At 42.4% G+C, this 17662-nt stretch overlaps 1 protein-coding gene across 1 annotated transcript in view; it reads right to left on the reverse strand.

Moving 5' to 3' along the window:
* The window catches only part of RAB32 (RAB32, member RAS oncogene family), a 44198-nt gene extending 26748 nt beyond the window's left edge, over positions 1 to 17450 (reverse strand). The window contains exon 1 of the mRNA XM_019550122.1: positions 17180 to 17450. Coding sequence (XP_019405667.1) covers positions 17180 to 17399 — 220 coding nt within the window. The 5' untranslated portion in view covers positions 17400 to 17450. The remainder of the gene's footprint in view (positions 1 to 17179) is intronic.
* Positions 17451 to 17662: the final 212 nt, after the last annotated feature.

A 17662-nucleotide genomic window follows, 5' to 3' on the forward strand; every position in this document is an offset into this window, starting at 1 on the left:
TCACCACCTGTAATCTTGAGAGCACAGGAACTAAATCAATTTCACTTATTTAAATTAGCAGCAGCAGACAAATTTAGTCTTTTGTGAACAGACTTCCTGCCCTGGGAAGATAGTTGCTAGTTCAGCCTTGGCTTTGATAAGCCAACTTTAGTTTTGACAACTGTTTAAGAGCAACGCTCAAAATCCTCTCCTTTTTGCGTTAACACTGGTCAAAGAGTTTGTACAGACCCACTCATGAGAGACCTAGTTCAGTTAAAGCCTACAGACCACACCATAGATTTCTACTTAAGCAAGATTAGCGTCTTCCAATTTCTCAAGTCCCATCTCCCATCTTTCCTCCAGCATGCTGGAAAGCAGCCAAAACACAGCAAGGCACGCTCAGCAGTGATGAGCAGACACTGTAATACTCCTGTGCATGGTGTGTTCATAGTAGCTAGGTCAGGAGGGACCTGATCAGATCATCTAGCCTGACCCCCTGCCACAGGCAGGAATAAATGCTGGGTTCACAAGACCCCAGACAGGTGATCATCTAACCTTTTCTGAATTTGCCCGAGGTAGGGGCAAGGACCACTTCCCTAGGAAGTTGGTTCCAGATGGTTTATGGCCATTAAAAAAAAAAAAAAAAAAAATTTTCTACCCCTAGACAATATTGTATCAGGGGACTGAAATACATTGTTAGCTGATATGTTGTGGCACAGTTTGTTACTAAATAGAATTCCAACTTTTAGGCAAAGACAGCCATTTAATATTTAGAAGTCTAGAACACTGGCCAGAAGTGAGAAGAAAATGGGACCAGTTTGATCAACTCCCCACAAAAGGAAAAAGAGGTCCTCTTTTTAAAAAAGGCACAAACCACTGAAAACAGTAAAGATTTCTGGATCACATTTGGCCTCATTTTAACAACAACACATTTAGTGACCATGTTTTTTTGTATCTAGGCCAAGATGTATCTTTTTAAGCAATTTCCCTGGATAGCCTCAAATCCAGCCACTAGTTAGAAAACAGTCTTGACATTATTGCTTCACCAGATTTCCCATTAGAATTAATAACAAGTGTTTTGAAGCTGACTTGCATAAAGAATTAATAGTCAGACTTGCTTAGCAGCCTATTATGTAATTACAGGAGTAGTTACTAAGCTTGGGGCCATCTTAGATTGGTCCTTTCACTACAAATTGGAGACTGCATTAGTAGCTAGAAATAAAGTTACACAACTTCACAAGCCAGAGACTGATTTTTTTTTTTTTTTTTAAAAGAGAAAAATCACTCCTGCCAGGCATTCCCATCTGGTACTTCGTGGCTAGGTTACTGCACTATATTGTGAGTCAGGTATGCATTTGAAGATCAACCTCAATTTCATAATACAGAATAATGCTTTCCATTCCCATGCAGTTAGGACAACTCCATTTCATCCCCATAGAAAATGGCTATGATGCCTGGAACCTTCTCTTCGATTTAGATTCCAATTAAACAACAGCTATTCAAGTAGATACTGTGAATTGTCAGCATCTCTTCACCTCAAAAAACTTGTTCTTACAGGGGCAAGAAAGGGAGGTCAGGATTAACGATAAGTGAGGTAGTGTCTAGGCTCCTTTTTTTTTTTTTGTCCTCTGTCAGTCTGGTAACGAAACGCATTGTGTATGTTGAATACGTTATATGAAAATAAATCCAAGCATGGAAGAGACAGCTGTGGAGCAAGTTGTAGTAAGTTAAACATTTCTGTTGCACAGTACCTGCAACTGAGTCAGAATAGAACATTTGTGCTTTACTGCACATCTGTGGCTCTTCTATTCTGATATTCTGGAAGTACAAGCTGATTAAATTTGGAACATCAGATGCGACCTGATCCATAAAAGATCTGGATAGAGATACCGAGGGGATTGATTATTTATAGCTATCTACTTGAAGTCAAGACAAAGACTGAATTGCTTAACATCTTACTAAGTATGGGAGCTTTGAAAAAGGGTTACTTGGAGACATCAACTTAGTTCCTATAGTTTTAGCTTTCAAAAGAGTTATCACAGCCTGCTGGGGCTCCTTATTTTGTACCACTGAAAGAGAAAAATCCAACTGCTATAGGAGAGACTCAATCCAGAGTACAGAATATCCCTTCCCCAAAGCATTTTCTCCAGAAACAAGAGATGGTATGAAAAAAAAACAAACAAACAAACACAACCTTAAATATTTTACTGTGTGGAAAGTTCTAAATTCAAATTCACCAACTAGAATTGAGCACTGGCAAACTGTCAAATTGTTCATCTTTGCAAATTCTATATTCACTGCTTGACACTGGTAAAAACTAGAAATGATACTGGGGCATAAACTGAAAGATAACTTAAAGTGTGTCATAAAGCAGGCATATTAGTATCCCAATTTTTTTTTTTTTTTTGCTTAAAATCACCATTATCTACTCGTGTTATTGTTTTCATGAAAGAGTGGGCACTTCCATATACATAAGCTAGAACAAGTATGGGATAGTTATGCTATTTATATTTGTCAAACTACTCAAAGTCATATGGTGAACTCCCAATAAGATTGTCAAGAGTCAACTAAAACAGTGTTTTCTAGATAAACCAGTGATACAAAGTCAAAAATTTTAATGTAATATTTTAGTATACAGCCATGTATTTTTATACAAGAAATAGTGGCTTCCATTTGTTCAGTGAGCTTCTTCCCTACTGCAGAGGAAGAGATTCAGTCAGCCAGTTTTGTTTTATGAGACTTTCTATCCAATTCTATGCAGGTGCAAATCATCAAGATGTAAAAAGGGGCGGGGGGGGGGAATGACATCTTTATTCAACCTTTAGATTTTCAGAGCTAGGTCGAGTCAAAGAGTGCTTCTGCTTTCACCCCAGGAAGTTGGTACTGTGTCAGGATTTTTCTATTCAACTGGAAAAATGCCTTTGGAGTAGAGAGTTGTAGTAGAGCATTACGAAACAAGAAAAAAATTCAAACCAGAAGTTGCTCCTCACTGAATATCTGTATAAAGAGGCATAAAGCTCAATAGTTAGAATTTAAGTCTAAACTAGCTCCAAGTTTGTTTTAAGCACAAGTTATTGAACAGTAAGCTTTGCAATTCTGTGGAATGCCTCAGGTGGGAGTTCTGCTGCAGCTTCACTGGAATTACATCTGTTAGTTTAAACACTTCTAAACATTGCAAACCTGAATACAATACTACTGTGCTCATCCCCTTCCTTTCCTATGAGGCAGCAAGGGAGGGAAAAGAAACTAAGAGCAGATTAATGTGGAACAAAAAGCTTGGTTTTTTTAATGAAGTAAACTGAGCACAAAGCTCAGACATATCAGATCTAGGGCCATAATCAACTCATGGCTGTGTTTCCAATCAAGACCAAGGTGATCATAAAGCCTCAGCTGAAAGCCACCTTCTTCCTAAATGCCTGAGGGGGGAGAAGGCATGACACCCAAGTATATTCAATAGGCATGACATTTTAGTTTTGTTTGGGGGTGGAGGGCTTGCTACCTTTCACCAAAAAGTAGTAAAGAGAAGACTGTAATCAACACAGGATAAAAATTTGCCAGTGCTGTTTTTGGATGTCTTCAGTGATCATTACATCAAGACCCAACCAAATTGCTCTTTACCAAGCCATTACCATCCCTACCCTGTTACATGGGTCTGAAACTTGTTCTGTTAGGTGTTTCTGAGGTTGTCCATTACTATCACAGCGAGACCTTTGGAAAATCCTCCACATCAACTGGAAGGACAGAAGAACAAGCAACAGTGGTCTGGCTCAAGCCAGCATCACCGGCATTGAAGCCAGGTTTATATAGCACCAGGTCTGCTGGACAGGGCATGTTATAAGAATGCCTGACTACCTATACTCCCAACTCAAATCACTGCTCCAGAGGTGGGTAGGAGAGATTCAAGGACACCTTAAAAGACCAACCTGAAAAATAACTGCAGTATTAGAATCAATACCTGGGAGACTCGAGCACTGAAGTGTCCCCAGTGGTATTATGATATACAATAAGACACAGAGAGATATATTATCAGAATAGAGGCAGGGAAAGAACAGTGACCCACGTGGCCAAAATCTACTCCTTCCTCTGAAAACTATTTCACACACCCCCAGCCAAACCAAACATGGATGTCAAAGAGGATGTCACCCACAAGTTTGCATCTGGCGGGGTACAGAGAAGCAACCAGCATGGCTTTGTAGAGGGGAGGGCATGCCTAACAAACCTGGTGTCTTTTTATGATCTGTTAACTAACCACCTGGACATGAACAGGAGGTGGAAGTCATCTACCTAGATTTCAGCAAAGCCTTTGATACCGTTTTCCATGAAATCCTCTCAGTTAAGTTAGAGAGTTCTGACCTAGTGAGGTGGGTTGGGAACTGGCTCAGCATCCAATCCCAGTGAGTCTTGATCAATGGGGCGGCCTCATCCTGAAAAGGCCATTTCCACTGGTGTACCCCAGGAATCAATGCTTGAGCCCATGCTTTTTAATATCTTTATTAATGACTTGGATGATGGAGTGAAAAGTGCAATTATTAAGTTTACTGACAGTACCAAACTGTGGGGACAAGTGGGCACATCAGAGGACAAGTCAAGGATTCAGGACGACTTTGAACAAGCTGTTCCTAGGACCTGAACAGAACCAGATGAGGTTCAACAGGGACAAACGCCAGGTCCTTCATCTGAGTAGGAAGAACCCTCACCATATCTATGCAACGGGTGGTGGTCCACTAGCTGGCACTGCATCCGAAAGGGACCTAGGGGAGACAATTGACCAGACAATGAATGAGCCACCAGTGTGACAAAGTCACCAACAGAGCAAAACAGAGAACTCTGGTTTGCATCAGATGTGTTGCCAACAGATCCTGAGAGGTGCTCATCCCCTTCCATTTGGCATTGGCGAGGCCACAGCTGGAGTATTGTGTCCAGTTCTGGGCAACACACTTCAAGAAGAATGGAGACAAGCTCAAGAGAGTGTAGAGAAGGGACGCCTGCATGCTCAAGGGCCTGGGGGACTGGCCCTATGAGGAGGGACTTTGGGATCTGGGACTGTTCAGCCTGAGCAAGAGAAAGCTGAAAGGTGACTTGACAGAAAATGTGTCAAGGGAGAACACCAGGATCTAGGTGAACATCTTTTCTAAAAAGCCACCTACAGGAAGATATGGACCAATGGACACAAGCTAGTCAAGGAAAAAGTTCTGGTTGGACATAAGGAAAAAACCAAAACTTATTTTTTGTACAGGTAACTAGAATCTGGAACACTTCCAGCAGAGGTGGTGCAGCTGCCATCTCTGGAAGTCTTTAAGAGGAGGCTGGACAAATACTTCGTTGAACTTGTTTGAGCCCAATTACTTCCTGCCCAGGGCAGGGAACCAGACTTTATGATCTTGTATGGCCTTTCCAGTCCTTCTTTCTAGGATTCTATGTGGATCCCAAATCAGGCTACTTAGTGATCTATGGACTTGCCAAATGATTTCCCTGTTCACTGGAAGGCTGTCCTCTTATGAAGGGGCTGCCAACAACTTCTAGTCTAGAATCATTTCCAACTATTTAGAAAGGACAAATATGTTAAAAGAATAATGTGTCTTCTATACCATGGAGGGATTGAGGAATCCCACAACTCCTAGTTACTTAGTTCTGGGCCAGCAGAATACTTTCTAAACACAAAGTATCTGGAAGTTTCAGGTAATTATAGAAATTCTGGCAACAAACAGGACAAGTAGTGGAACAGTACATGATGGGGACAGGGAAAAAGAAGGAGGAGAAAATAGGATGGTTGTGAGATAAATGGAGACCCTCTTGCCTCTTGTTGGATTTCCCCTGCCCCATTTAAGCCAGTTTATAAATACAGAGAATTTTCCCTTTGAGGAGATAGAACTTGCTTTTTTGTACAAAAAAAGCAAAAGTTCTAACTAACCAGGTCAAGTTTGTTACCAAGAAAGATTGTCTTTATGCAGACAATAGGTACATCAAGTTAAAAGCTGTTTATAACCAAACAAGTAGTTCTTAGTTAAATTAAGAGTTTGCTGACCAGATACAATCTGCACTGCAGTCATTAAGACGACTTAGTTCCTATTCATTCTTGAGAACACCTGTTTAAAAAAATGAATTCAAAGAGATTTGTTTAGCTAATCCCAACAAGACTCCTCCTCTAACATCACCAAATTATACCACACCACTACCACTGAGCCAAACTTATCATTTACCTTCATATGTGAAGATGTTCTGTCTGCACAAGGATGTGTGGGGGGGTGATGTGTTGACACAGCTGTAGCCTCCCAATGCACACCCCCACCCACCTTTGGTTCGGCCAGGGACAGGCAAAAAAAATATAGCCCGTGGGCCATCCAGCCCACCAGGCCATTCTATCCAGCCCATGGGGCCCCTAAAATTAATAAATTAGTATTTATTAGCTTCTGGCTGCATGTGAAAGCTGGAAGGAGACATGGGCAGCAGGACCCAGAGGGAGCCTGAGCAGGCTTAAGCAGCCGAGCCTGCCCCACCCCCAGCTAGTTTCCTGCCTTGGCCCTACTCCAGCACCACATGCCTGCTGGCTGCATCACCAGACTGTGGAGCACAGAACTACACCAGCACAGGGGTGTGCAGGCCAAGGGGCAGAGTTTGTGTGCATATGTTCATAGGAAGAGTCCCACATTCACATCTCACCATACACATGCACGCATATCCCCTGCCCTTAACCACATACACCGTACAAGAGTATGGTATATGACTTCATTTTAAGCTGTTGTGCAATCACCTCCATATACACTACAAAAATATATGTAAATCAGGACAAAAATATTTTTTGAAGTCAAATGAATGAATGCTTTAGATGTTTGCTTTGTAGAATATAAATTTATATTTTTTTGGTACTGAGATGGCAAAACTGCTTGCTGAAAAGAATACTTCTGGGGGCAAGAGGAGGGACTTCCAATCACAAGATAGTGACCAGGGGGAGGGGCACCCATCAAGGGGCAGGGCTACCTACTTTTGACAGCTTGCCAAAACTCGGTAAGCAGCCCTCTGCCCAAAATAATTGCCTGCCCCTGGGCTAGGCCCTGTGTACAGCACTGGGAGTTTCATATGTGCTGCAAGCAATATGAGTTCACTGTAGTTTGGTCCAGACCCTGCCTGGAGCCTCTGCTTTCAAGCAGGTCCAGAGGCCTGCTGCCTTTTGCTCTTACCTTCCCTTCCCCTCCCTCCCCTTATTTCAGCGACAGTGGAAAGGAGGGAAGCAGTTGGCAACGTGCAGGTTCTGCTTTCACTCAACTCCAAAAGCTTGCAGTACCTCCTTTCCCTGATGCTGAATTTAACAGTGGGAGGTGGGGAAAGAGTAGAGAGCAGCAGGCTTTAGGAACTACCTGAAAGCAGGAATGCTGGGTAGACCCTGCACTGGGGAGCACAGAGTTCACAGCACATGCTGCCAAGAGCTCACTGGCATCCAAGATCAGAGAGAGTCTATGGCCACATCCCCTTCATCTATGACAAATATGTAATGAGCTCTTTTCATTGCATCAGTGAACCACCCCTGAAGGATCCGTGACCACAGCCCCATTGCCGGATCCACCCATACTGCCTGCCAAAGTCAATTCCCATTTAAACTGGTTTAAAAGGACTTCTCCAGTTGTTTCCTCTCTAGTTTGAAAAATACCTTTCTCTGCTTGAAATATACTGAAACTAGCTGTCCACAAATGATTTCCAAGTTACCTACCTTGCCCCCACAACTAGTCATGCAAGACAGACATCATCCACACTCTGCAGAGTGACAGATATACAAGTTTAGATGATCCATGTCAAGTATTTATTCCTTTTGGCAGTGGCACTTGAATTCACTTGACCTTTCTACTTCATACTTCAGAATGAAGGTGTGAGGAAAATGTACTGCAGTATTCTTGTTCCATCGTTCTAGAAATGACTTAATGCATCCTGATCAACCTTGTAATGGGACAGCCAGTACATCTTGTAATTTTGAATGCTTTCTGAGATTCCAACAGCGGTTGCTGCTTAGAACCTAAAAGCCTCTGCAGTGAGCAATGAATGTGTGCAAACATGAAGCACTAAATAAAGTCAGAAGGGACTGGCATAGTAATGCTTATAGTTTTCTGCTCAGGGCACTTTCCTCAGTTGTGGTGGAGCAATGCAACACAAAAATACCCTGCCAAAAATGGTTGTTCCAAGTAGGAAGACTGCTGTGAATGAACACCTTTGTAACATACACAAGATTGCAGTCCTTTCCTTGCATTTGTCACAAAGTATTCAGCAGAGTTTGCAGATTCACTGGAATCTGACAGGGCTGCACTATGAGCGCTTCTGAAGTGGTCTCAGACTTGCAGCCTCTGGGCTGTCAACCATGTGCTGTAGCACCCACACCGCCTCAGCCCCCACAGGTTGCAGTGATTTGTAGTAGTCATACGCCACTTTGGTAAATGAACATCTGAATTTAAATCTGCTATTTAGCAGGAAAAAAAAAAATCCACAACAAAACAAACAAATGAATGCAATCCTCTCACATAACAGTAACATGCAAGATGCCACTATACATAAACTACACTGCTTGCCTTCATAAGAGGCAGCTATAGCCATTTTTCCATATGCATTATTAAAATTCTTATACAGAGAAAGGCATTCTAAGAAAGCTGCCCTCATTTCCAGTGATTAGGATTCATTTTACTGTGTTATGTAAAGTGATTATAGCATTAAAATTATGACATTTGAGATACCATAGTGCCTTACAACAGTGGTCTCCAAACGTTTATGATCGCACACCCCATCAGTAAAAAATTTGAGTACGCACCCCCAATATAATGTCGCAATACGCTGAAAGCAAATGAATGAGCAGGAGTGCCACTGTCAACCCCTCCACACTGTGGAACTCCCACTCTTCCCTCAGGATACCTCGTGTACCATACATGACATGTGACCGTCTGACATACAGACCGAGTGAGTGTCAATCCATATATTTAATATTAGTAAAGCTTAATTTCTTATTTTTTTTAGATAAAAATAAATATAAATAGAAGTTCTAATGTTTTCTTAGAGACCACTGCCTTACAGAATACCAAATTAAAAACTAAAGCTCTAGTATTCCACCATAGCACAGTAAGTTACTTTGTTTCATATAAGCATCAAGGTTTTGGGATTAGGGAAGGGGGATGTCTTTTTGGACCAGCTGCATGGCTGGGATTAAATAAAGGGGGGGGGGGAAAAAAAAAAAAAAAAAAGAGAAACTTTTGAATGCAAGGCATTCTTCACTGAAACATTAAAAACTGTCTTCAGTCACTATACCACACTATACAATCCCCTTTCACAAGCTGATCGTGTATCATCTCACCAGAAGTGAGGTTTTGGGGGCAATATCTTTTATTGGACTAACTGTATATATAAAGACAGAAGAAGCTTGCACATTTCCTAGACAATCACACTTACAATGCTCCACTCCTACAAGTTTTACCTTAGCAATTAATTTTCACCCCAGACCTCAAGAAATGATCCCCTTCCTTCCTCCTAAACTCCTGCAAGCACCGCCCCTGCCCCACCCCCCTCCCCTGTCATCCTCAAGTCCTGCTGGGAGGCTCTTGCAGAAATTCACACCATAGATAGTCAGCCAACTTCTGAAATACAGCTTCAGTGTTTTTCATTGCCAGGGTATATCCTGCTAACATTACCATTATCTTAAATACCTGTATTTTCCTCACATACAAGCATGTCCCCAAAATGTAATATGCAATCTTTTATTTGGGGGGGGGTAGAAGATTTTACCTTGGACTACAGGCAAGTACCTCAGGTCTGAAGTCCCAGATTCAGCATGAACCCAGACGTGGTGTACCAGGCCCTGCCTGGCACGTGGCTTGGCAATGTACGAGTTTGGACTTGGTATGATGGGTCAAACCAAATGCCCGAGCCACAAAAGGAACTCAGGGCATCAACCCAAAATAGCGCACAGTTAGGTCCAGAAGGCTGGCCCAGGTTGGAGGGAGCTCCTAGAGATGTGGGAATGAATGCCATCACTGATACCCCCACATGCACACCCACCCACCAAGCAAAGGTTTCTGCTGGTCCAGAAACTTTTTCCTCATGTAATACACACCTCAAGTTTTTCCCAGCTTGGGGGTAGGAAAAGAAAGGAAGGGAGTGGTAGTTTTTTTTCTTCCCAGGTGGATTTAGAAGTTGCAGTCATGCCTTTTCCACGCTCTTTTTGTTCCCCCCACCACCACCCCAAAACAGGTTACAGAAGCCTCTTCACGCCCATTCCAGTTTGAGTGGGTTTGTTTACCAGTGCAGGGCAGCTCACGTAACCTCTTCAACTAGAGCCATCAACAGGTGAACTAATAATGGAATATAGCAAATGGGTTCACTTCCTTTCCAGAACACTGAACTGACTAGCATGTGAAACTGTCTAGCCCAGATTAAGTATATGAAAACTCTTGGGAGTTCTGCTTTCATCTCAAACAGAAAAAAAAAAGAGCAACGTCAACTATCCTGCACCCTCCACCTTGTTTAATACTAAAACCCTTACTATAAACCAAGTGAAAGTATTCATTAAGTTTTGGAACATGCAGGCAATAGCTGGATTTCTCTGATCTCCAATAAAAGTTCTATTGCTTTTCTTTATTTACATGACAAAAGAGAGTCTTTTACTATTTGCTTTACATCTCCTTACTTGGCAGAAAGTAAATTCTTTAGACCTTGCAAAGCCCCATGTCAGGACAAAGGGCACCAAATGCAGAATTTGAGACTTGCTTTGGAATGCAGACCTGGACAGGCAGCTCTGTACAAGATCAGTTTTAATATTTGAAAAACTCTTCTGTAATGAGGGCATGCATATAAATAAAGTTTTGCTAGAGTTGAAAAGACTGAATTACACAAGTTCCCAACTTGATTTTACAAGAGGAACAAAAGTTAAAACATGCAACTGTTAGGGAACCCCTCCCCCCCCCAAAAAAAATTCTAAGGATATGCATGTTCAATTCCACTTACAAGTCTGTTTAAAACCTTATTACAGTAACCCTCCATATACATGTAGCAAGCAAACTGATTTGACACAAGTCTATTTATTACCCAACAATCTACTTTTGTTGTTGACCAATATGGTAGTGTGAAGCGAGTAATGCATTCTGTTTGCCTTTACCCCAGTGGAATAGTGGGGAGGAGGAGGAGGAGTGGGAAATCACAGGTAGGTTTAGGTTATGAAGGTCATCTTCTTTGTATTACTGGCCCAATTTCTAGCATCTACTTCCCTGTAAACCATGGGGTCACAGGGAGACAGCAACTTGTGTAAATCCTGACAAGTCTTTAAGTCGGTTATCTTCAGGTGCCTAAACCCTTTTGCAATATATTCCTTTGGTTTTATTCCCAGCTCTGGGTTACTCATTCCTTCTAATAAAGTTTCATCACCCGTGTTACTTTCCTTACATCTGCCAAAATGCTTTGAAGTCCTCAAAATAGAAAAAGTTGCAGCAACTCAGAGCCCCATTACCCAGAAGTTTTGCATAGGTATCTGTTTGAATTCAGCATAGTTTTAGCATTTGAAAAAAAAAAAAAAATGCAAGATTAGGAGAAAGTTTGGCAAGTTTCAGTCGTATTGTTTTATTTAAAGCATACTGGTCATCTAATGTTTTAGATCCATTTTTCTTTATCCAAGTTTGAGACTGATAACAAGCTACCAAAATTCATACCAAGTATTTTCAGCCATTTAAACTACAATAGTGCTTTTACCATCATCTTCCAGTGAAGTTAATGACCTTATTTCAAAGCAGACCAATCCCAGTCCCATGCCTTTTTCTTTGCAGAATGGTGGTATTTTAATACCATGCTGAGTTTAAAAATCAGCCAACATACTGTTGTAACAGCAGTCATTTCTTTAAGAAGTGTCAGAAAAGATCATCCTAAAGTTACACGTCTTACTGACCAGGTCCTATTTAGCCTGATAGCCAGAAAGATTACAATTCAGAAGTCTCTGAAGAGTCCCCTTCCAGAGTGATCAATCACAGAAGTGTGATGTATCGTAATAGCCAGTTGCTTTTAAGTTAATATTAAAGGCATAATACCCAAGAAAATATCCTCCACCATACACTGAAAGAGACTTGGAACAAAATAATTAATTTTAAGGCACCTTTCATTAAATGCTGTGAAATCACACCAGAATGAGTCGTAGTTCTTCCCTCCATGCTCCTAAGGATTGTTAGAACCAGGCTGGTTAAACTACATTTATAGAGAGACATATGAAAGCAAATGCCTGGTCAATCACATTACCAGATCTCAATAGAGAATTTTTCAATTCTTTTAAACTTAAGTGTGCCTTAGGATTTTGCCTCCAAAAGGCAAAATACCTTTTGTAGTCACTGCATAGATTTTCCTTAAAAGATACCAGGATCAAGTTTGGAAAGTTCAGGACATTTGGTTTCCAAATCTCTCTCATGATCAAGGATCCACTAAATGTAACCTTTGAAAGATTGCAACTTACAGTATTAAGTGACTACATGCAACACAATGCCTTCAGTACACCAAATAAAAAAAAAAAAAAAAAAATTAAAAAAAAAAAATCCACATACACCTTTTTCCACTCCCTTAATCTATCTTGCATTCTCTCTTCTCCTACACAGGGGAAGTTATTCTCAATTTGAGAAAAAGACCTGGTACCTACTTTATATCTAGGCCATCTCTAGACTAGAGAATTCTAAAAGGTCCAAAGCTGAGAATTTGATGAAGCAAGCTTCAGCTCTCAAAAGCTTGTGATTATAAGTAAATTGACTTTGGTTACTCTGCAAAGTGCAAGCCTACCCTATTTCATTTCAATTAGTACCAAGACAAAAAGATCACTTCAGAAGTGAGCCACATTAGAAGTATGACCTAGCCCCCCTCAGACATACAGACCCCACATTAAAAACCCCTTAGCTTCACTTTACCAAACACAGAGCTGGACAACACTGAAGAGGGTTTCTACTGGACAAGGTAGATAGAACTACCCACCACAAAATGAAATTTTATTAAATACCCCAAGCATGATTGTGGAAATATCTGAACCATAGCACCCACCATGGGGGAAGATGTCCTATTTATCATTTTTATGGCTGCAATGAAGACCTGCACCAAGCTACTGACAACATTTCGCAATGCATATCAAATCCAAAATGTCACACTAGTATTATCCGTCAGTGCACTTGTTTATAGGTTATTCTGTCATTCAACTGCTATATTCCATATGAATAAATAAAATAACTGTTATCATTCAGCAAGAAAACAATGAGAATCCAGCCCTAGAGCTAAGGAACTCCATCTAAAAGGGCAGTAAGTTTCTCAACAATTCTAAGTTCAGAAACTGAGAAGGAATCCTCAGTTCAGTCTTCCGCTTAGAAAAAAAGGCCCTGGTAAAAATGGACTAGTATCATACTTTCAGCCCTCTGCTCTTTCCCCCCGCCCACCCCAGTCAAGCCTCAAGCTCAAAATTTGCAAGAAACTTTCAAGTTTAGAAGCAGTTTTGTTTTAACATCAGTTTTCAGCATGCAGTCACTTTAAGCACTATGTACCTTTATTTTTGCTTTCAACTGTTTGCATAACTCACTTCAGAGAGAGGGAGAGTGGAGCTCAAAGTAATTAATGCATTACGTTTCCTAAACCATGTCTAAAGTTGTTATGTGGTACACTCAGGCAGCCACAGTTATCTACACGCATTATACAAGGCGAGAGGACAGCTGATCTGAGGAGTAAAAGGGAATGACTATCACATGTTCAGAGTCTCAGTCACCCTCTTTGATAAAGCCATGGTTTGAGAAGACATACAATATTAATTCTATTTATGAGGAGGCCTGTTACTGTAGTCATTTTTAAAGCAGTAGCTTTCTCTTTTCCATTTCAACCTGTCTGTAGCAGTTAAGCAAGCCAGATTTATCACTTAAATTCTGTACTTTTTGCAGGCTACCTTCCCAAGATGATGACGTAACCAAGATTGTATAGTCGACCTATACAGACCAACTGATACACGAAGATCTGCAGGGGCCTATAACAGGCTAGATGTGCTGTGGAAATTGTTGTGTGCTGGAAGTGACTTTGATAGAATGGACACCAAGAACAGAAACAGGCTTAGTTTTCCATTTCATAAGAGCAGCCATCTTTGTGAGCAATATAGGCCAGAGTTTAAGAGCCACCAATAGGTATTATGGGAACCATGTAAGTAGGCAACTTGTGTCTTCTAGTATCTGTGAGACAGCAAGACAAAAAGGATTGTCTGTAGAAGCTGGTGTCAAGTGAAAAAGATCACTATACGTTTACTCTAGCCACAAGTTGCCCAACTCTGTATGTGGGCAGCACCTGTGCGGCATGCTGCAGATGAGGTAGGAGACATGCAGCACAGCACCAGATAGGGCAGGAAACAGAAAGCAAGGCAGGAAGTTGGACAGGGAGCCTGGGGAATAAAGCAGATCAGGCAGGGAAGAGGATTGGAGTGGCACTTGGGGAGGGTGTGGGGCTAATCTGTGACAGGTGCAGCCCCTCTGTTCTAGTGTAATGGGTTATGTACTAGTTTTTCCATCAAGGAGTTAACAGCAGTACATACAATAGTGTAGGAATTCATAAGAGACAAACTAAACAGTGGACAACATTTTAATCTTTGTCCTTCTAGCAGCAACTGTAGAAGCTTTTTTGATGTTCTGCTGTCATACCATAACCAAAACCAAATCTTTGGTGCCAAAGATTGACATACAACTACAGAGAAGGCCAGTGACCAGCTAAAGGAAATTTCTAGTGAGACAGCCACCCAAACACAATAAAATTCATGATCAGCATCCAGGGAAAGTGCACCATTTTGTCACCACTCCAGAATATAACCCTTTCAACAAAAGTGTAAAGATCAGGTGTGATATCAACATAGTTACTGGGACCACCTATTTGTTTCACTATCATTTTGATGATGTAGTTGCTTTGAGTCTTATCCCATTACCTGGATTGGCTTTACGTCAGTAAGGTTTATTACTCTGTTGTTCTCTCCACCCCCCTTGCTTCTCTCAGCACTGCCCTCTTCTCCCTTTCCACCGCTGCCCTCCTTTCCAGTCTTGTGATTTTAAAGAAGTCAGTCTGATGTCAGGCAGAAGGCAGGATATATTTGCATTTTACAGACTAGGCCAGAGATGCAAAGCATAAGTTTTCGTATGCTCATCCTTTCAAGAAGTTCTTTATTTCTCTCTATCCAGTTTATCTTGAACTCAGGATCACCACATCCTACTGTTAGCCACTATAAAAGAAGTTATGTGATTTTAGGAAACCCAAAGCCACTGACAAGTAGTTGCTTTTCAAAAGTCACCTGAGTGAGTCACTGACTGAATAGTTGCCTTGCTCATTCATGTTTTCACTTCATTAGCCTTTTGTCCTGCATCCCAGTTCTGATAGATTCAGTAGGAAAAAAAAAAAAGTACAGCTTTGGTACCTGAATTGAAGTTGTGAATGACAAGACCATTTGTTGTTATGCAAGTAGTTACCTCATTTTATATGGTTAACGTATTATCAGGAGTAAGACAGCAGCTACTTTTCCCAGGAAAGGTGCCAACACTCAGAAGCTGCCCTTTGAAGGCAAGTGTTAAAAACACAGCTTTCATGGGGTTAAGTACATATTAAAATGGTGAAATTTGAAGCTTAGTCCCTCAGCCCTAGGAAGGCTCATTAAAAGTGTTGGGAAGAGGATGGAAAACAGAGGTCTGGCTGAACCTCAAGGCCTATGTACAAACTAAATGATAAAAGGTATTACCGGATTAGAGTGCCATACAAAGTGGATTAGAGATGAGTAAACAGAGCAAACAATGTGTAACATTACATTTGTAAGGCTACTTGACACAGCAGCAGAAGACAAGCTGACAGAGCAAAAACCCTTATCATTGGCCTATTCCTCCAAACCAGATATGCCTCAACAGAAACATGATGTTTGCACCAGATGGCATTTCTTTCTTCTATACATTAATGCAGGATGTGAGCAAAGATTTCAGCTGCAGGTTTTGGAGGTGGTGCCCCCCCATTTTTCAAGGTTAGTAAGCTAGAAGTTAGATGCATCTAACAAGAAATGCATGAGGATTAGTTACACTCTTCTGTATTGGTACAGACTAAGAACATTTAAAAAAAAAAAAAAACAAAAAAAAACCCACACACAACCAAAAAACAAACCACCTTAAGCATGAAGCAATGCTTACTGCGTCACCAGAAGCTGCAGAAAGACCAAATTTGCCCTTCACATAAATGCGGTCCCAGATAAGGTAGTGTGGGCATGCCTGATCCAAGCCAAGTGATCTTTGCTGGTAGCTTTTTCTGAGCATTACTTCAAGTCAGCCTAAAACTGGCCAGATGCAGAAGAGCCAGATTTACCCATTTTTGAACCAACAGCTTTGCAGTTCAGTTACTGCCCTACTGAAAGGAGTTATTAACAGCGTAAGCTACTTTGCCTTGTCCTCATGAGAATGCTGGGGGGTGGAAGTCATTTCTTTTTGGAGCCCAGCTCTTAGACAGTTCCTAACCAAACCAAAACAAGCAAGGATATGTTAAAACCTGAAGCAAACGGCCCACACCCAAGAAAGGTGGCAGCATGACCTGCCGTTTTAAGTTTTCAAAAGAAAGAAGAAGTTGAGCGAATGCTTTTCAGTGGTAGAGGCTGCCTGCCCAGGTGCGCATGCTTTTCAGGGACTCCACCAGCTCTCTGGGTTTCCTGCTCCAGCACTTCACTCGCCTCCTCATGGGAAAGTTTTCCCTCCTAGCTAAAAAACTTCCCTGGCTGCAACAGGAGACCATTGCTCCTTGTTCTGTCCCACCCCACAACCCCCTTCCCTTTAGACACCAGAGGAATGGGAGAGACAGGATCACCACCAGGGTGGCCGCGGTAGAGGCCAGCCTGACTGTTCTCTATGGATACAAAACCAGGTGCCTTTCTGGCCTGTTTTTCCCCTTTGAGAGAAAATGGCTAAATCTCTTCACAGAGGATACTCCAGTTGTCTGCTACTCTGTCCTCTACCGATACAAATACTGGTGCCTTGATGTTTTCTGTTTTTCTCTTGAAAGAGGTTTTGCCCGTTTTCTCTCAAAGAGAAAAACCAGAGGACACAGATGCGGGGTTCGTACCACGGGAGTAGCAGACAACTGGAGTGTCCCGTGGGACGGCCACCCTGCGGCTCCAGGAGGGTGCGGAGACCAGCAGGGGGCCGGTCGCCGGGAGAGCCCTGCCGCCGGCCCTTACCTGCGATGTCCCAGAGCTGCAGCCGCACCAGGGTCTTGCTGTCCCAGTGCAGCACCTTGAGGGCGAAATCCACGCCGATGGTGGCGCGGTAGTGCTGGGAGAAGAGCTGGTGCACGTAGCGCTTGATGATGCTGGTCTTGCCCACGCCCAGCTCCCCGATCACCAGCACCTTGAAGAGATGCTCGCGGCACTCGGCCGCCCCGCCGCCGCCGCCCGCCATCCCGCCGGCACAAACTTCCTAGCCCCGCAACTTTGTGGCAACTTCGCCGCAGCCGCTCCGCCCCGCCAGACGAAGGGAGGGTAGGGGAGGAGCAACCACCTGACTGCAGTCACAGGACGCGGAAACCCCCGAGCCTTATATAAACCCGCTCGGCCGCCGGGCGGAAGCAGGAGGAGGAGTCGGAGCCGGAGCCCGGTGCCCGGTGCCTGGTGCCTGTTCCTCCTTCGGCCGCAGCCTGCTCCGCTCCGCGTGGGAAAGTGTTT

The sequence above is a fragment of the Crocodylus porosus genome, unplaced genomic scaffold, assembly GCF_001723895.1.
Source record: "Crocodylus porosus isolate Cpor-Errol unplaced genomic scaffold, CroPor_comp1, whole genome shotgun sequence".
Classification (NCBI taxonomy): domain Eukaryota; kingdom Metazoa; phylum Chordata; order Crocodylia; family Crocodylidae; genus Crocodylus; species Crocodylus porosus.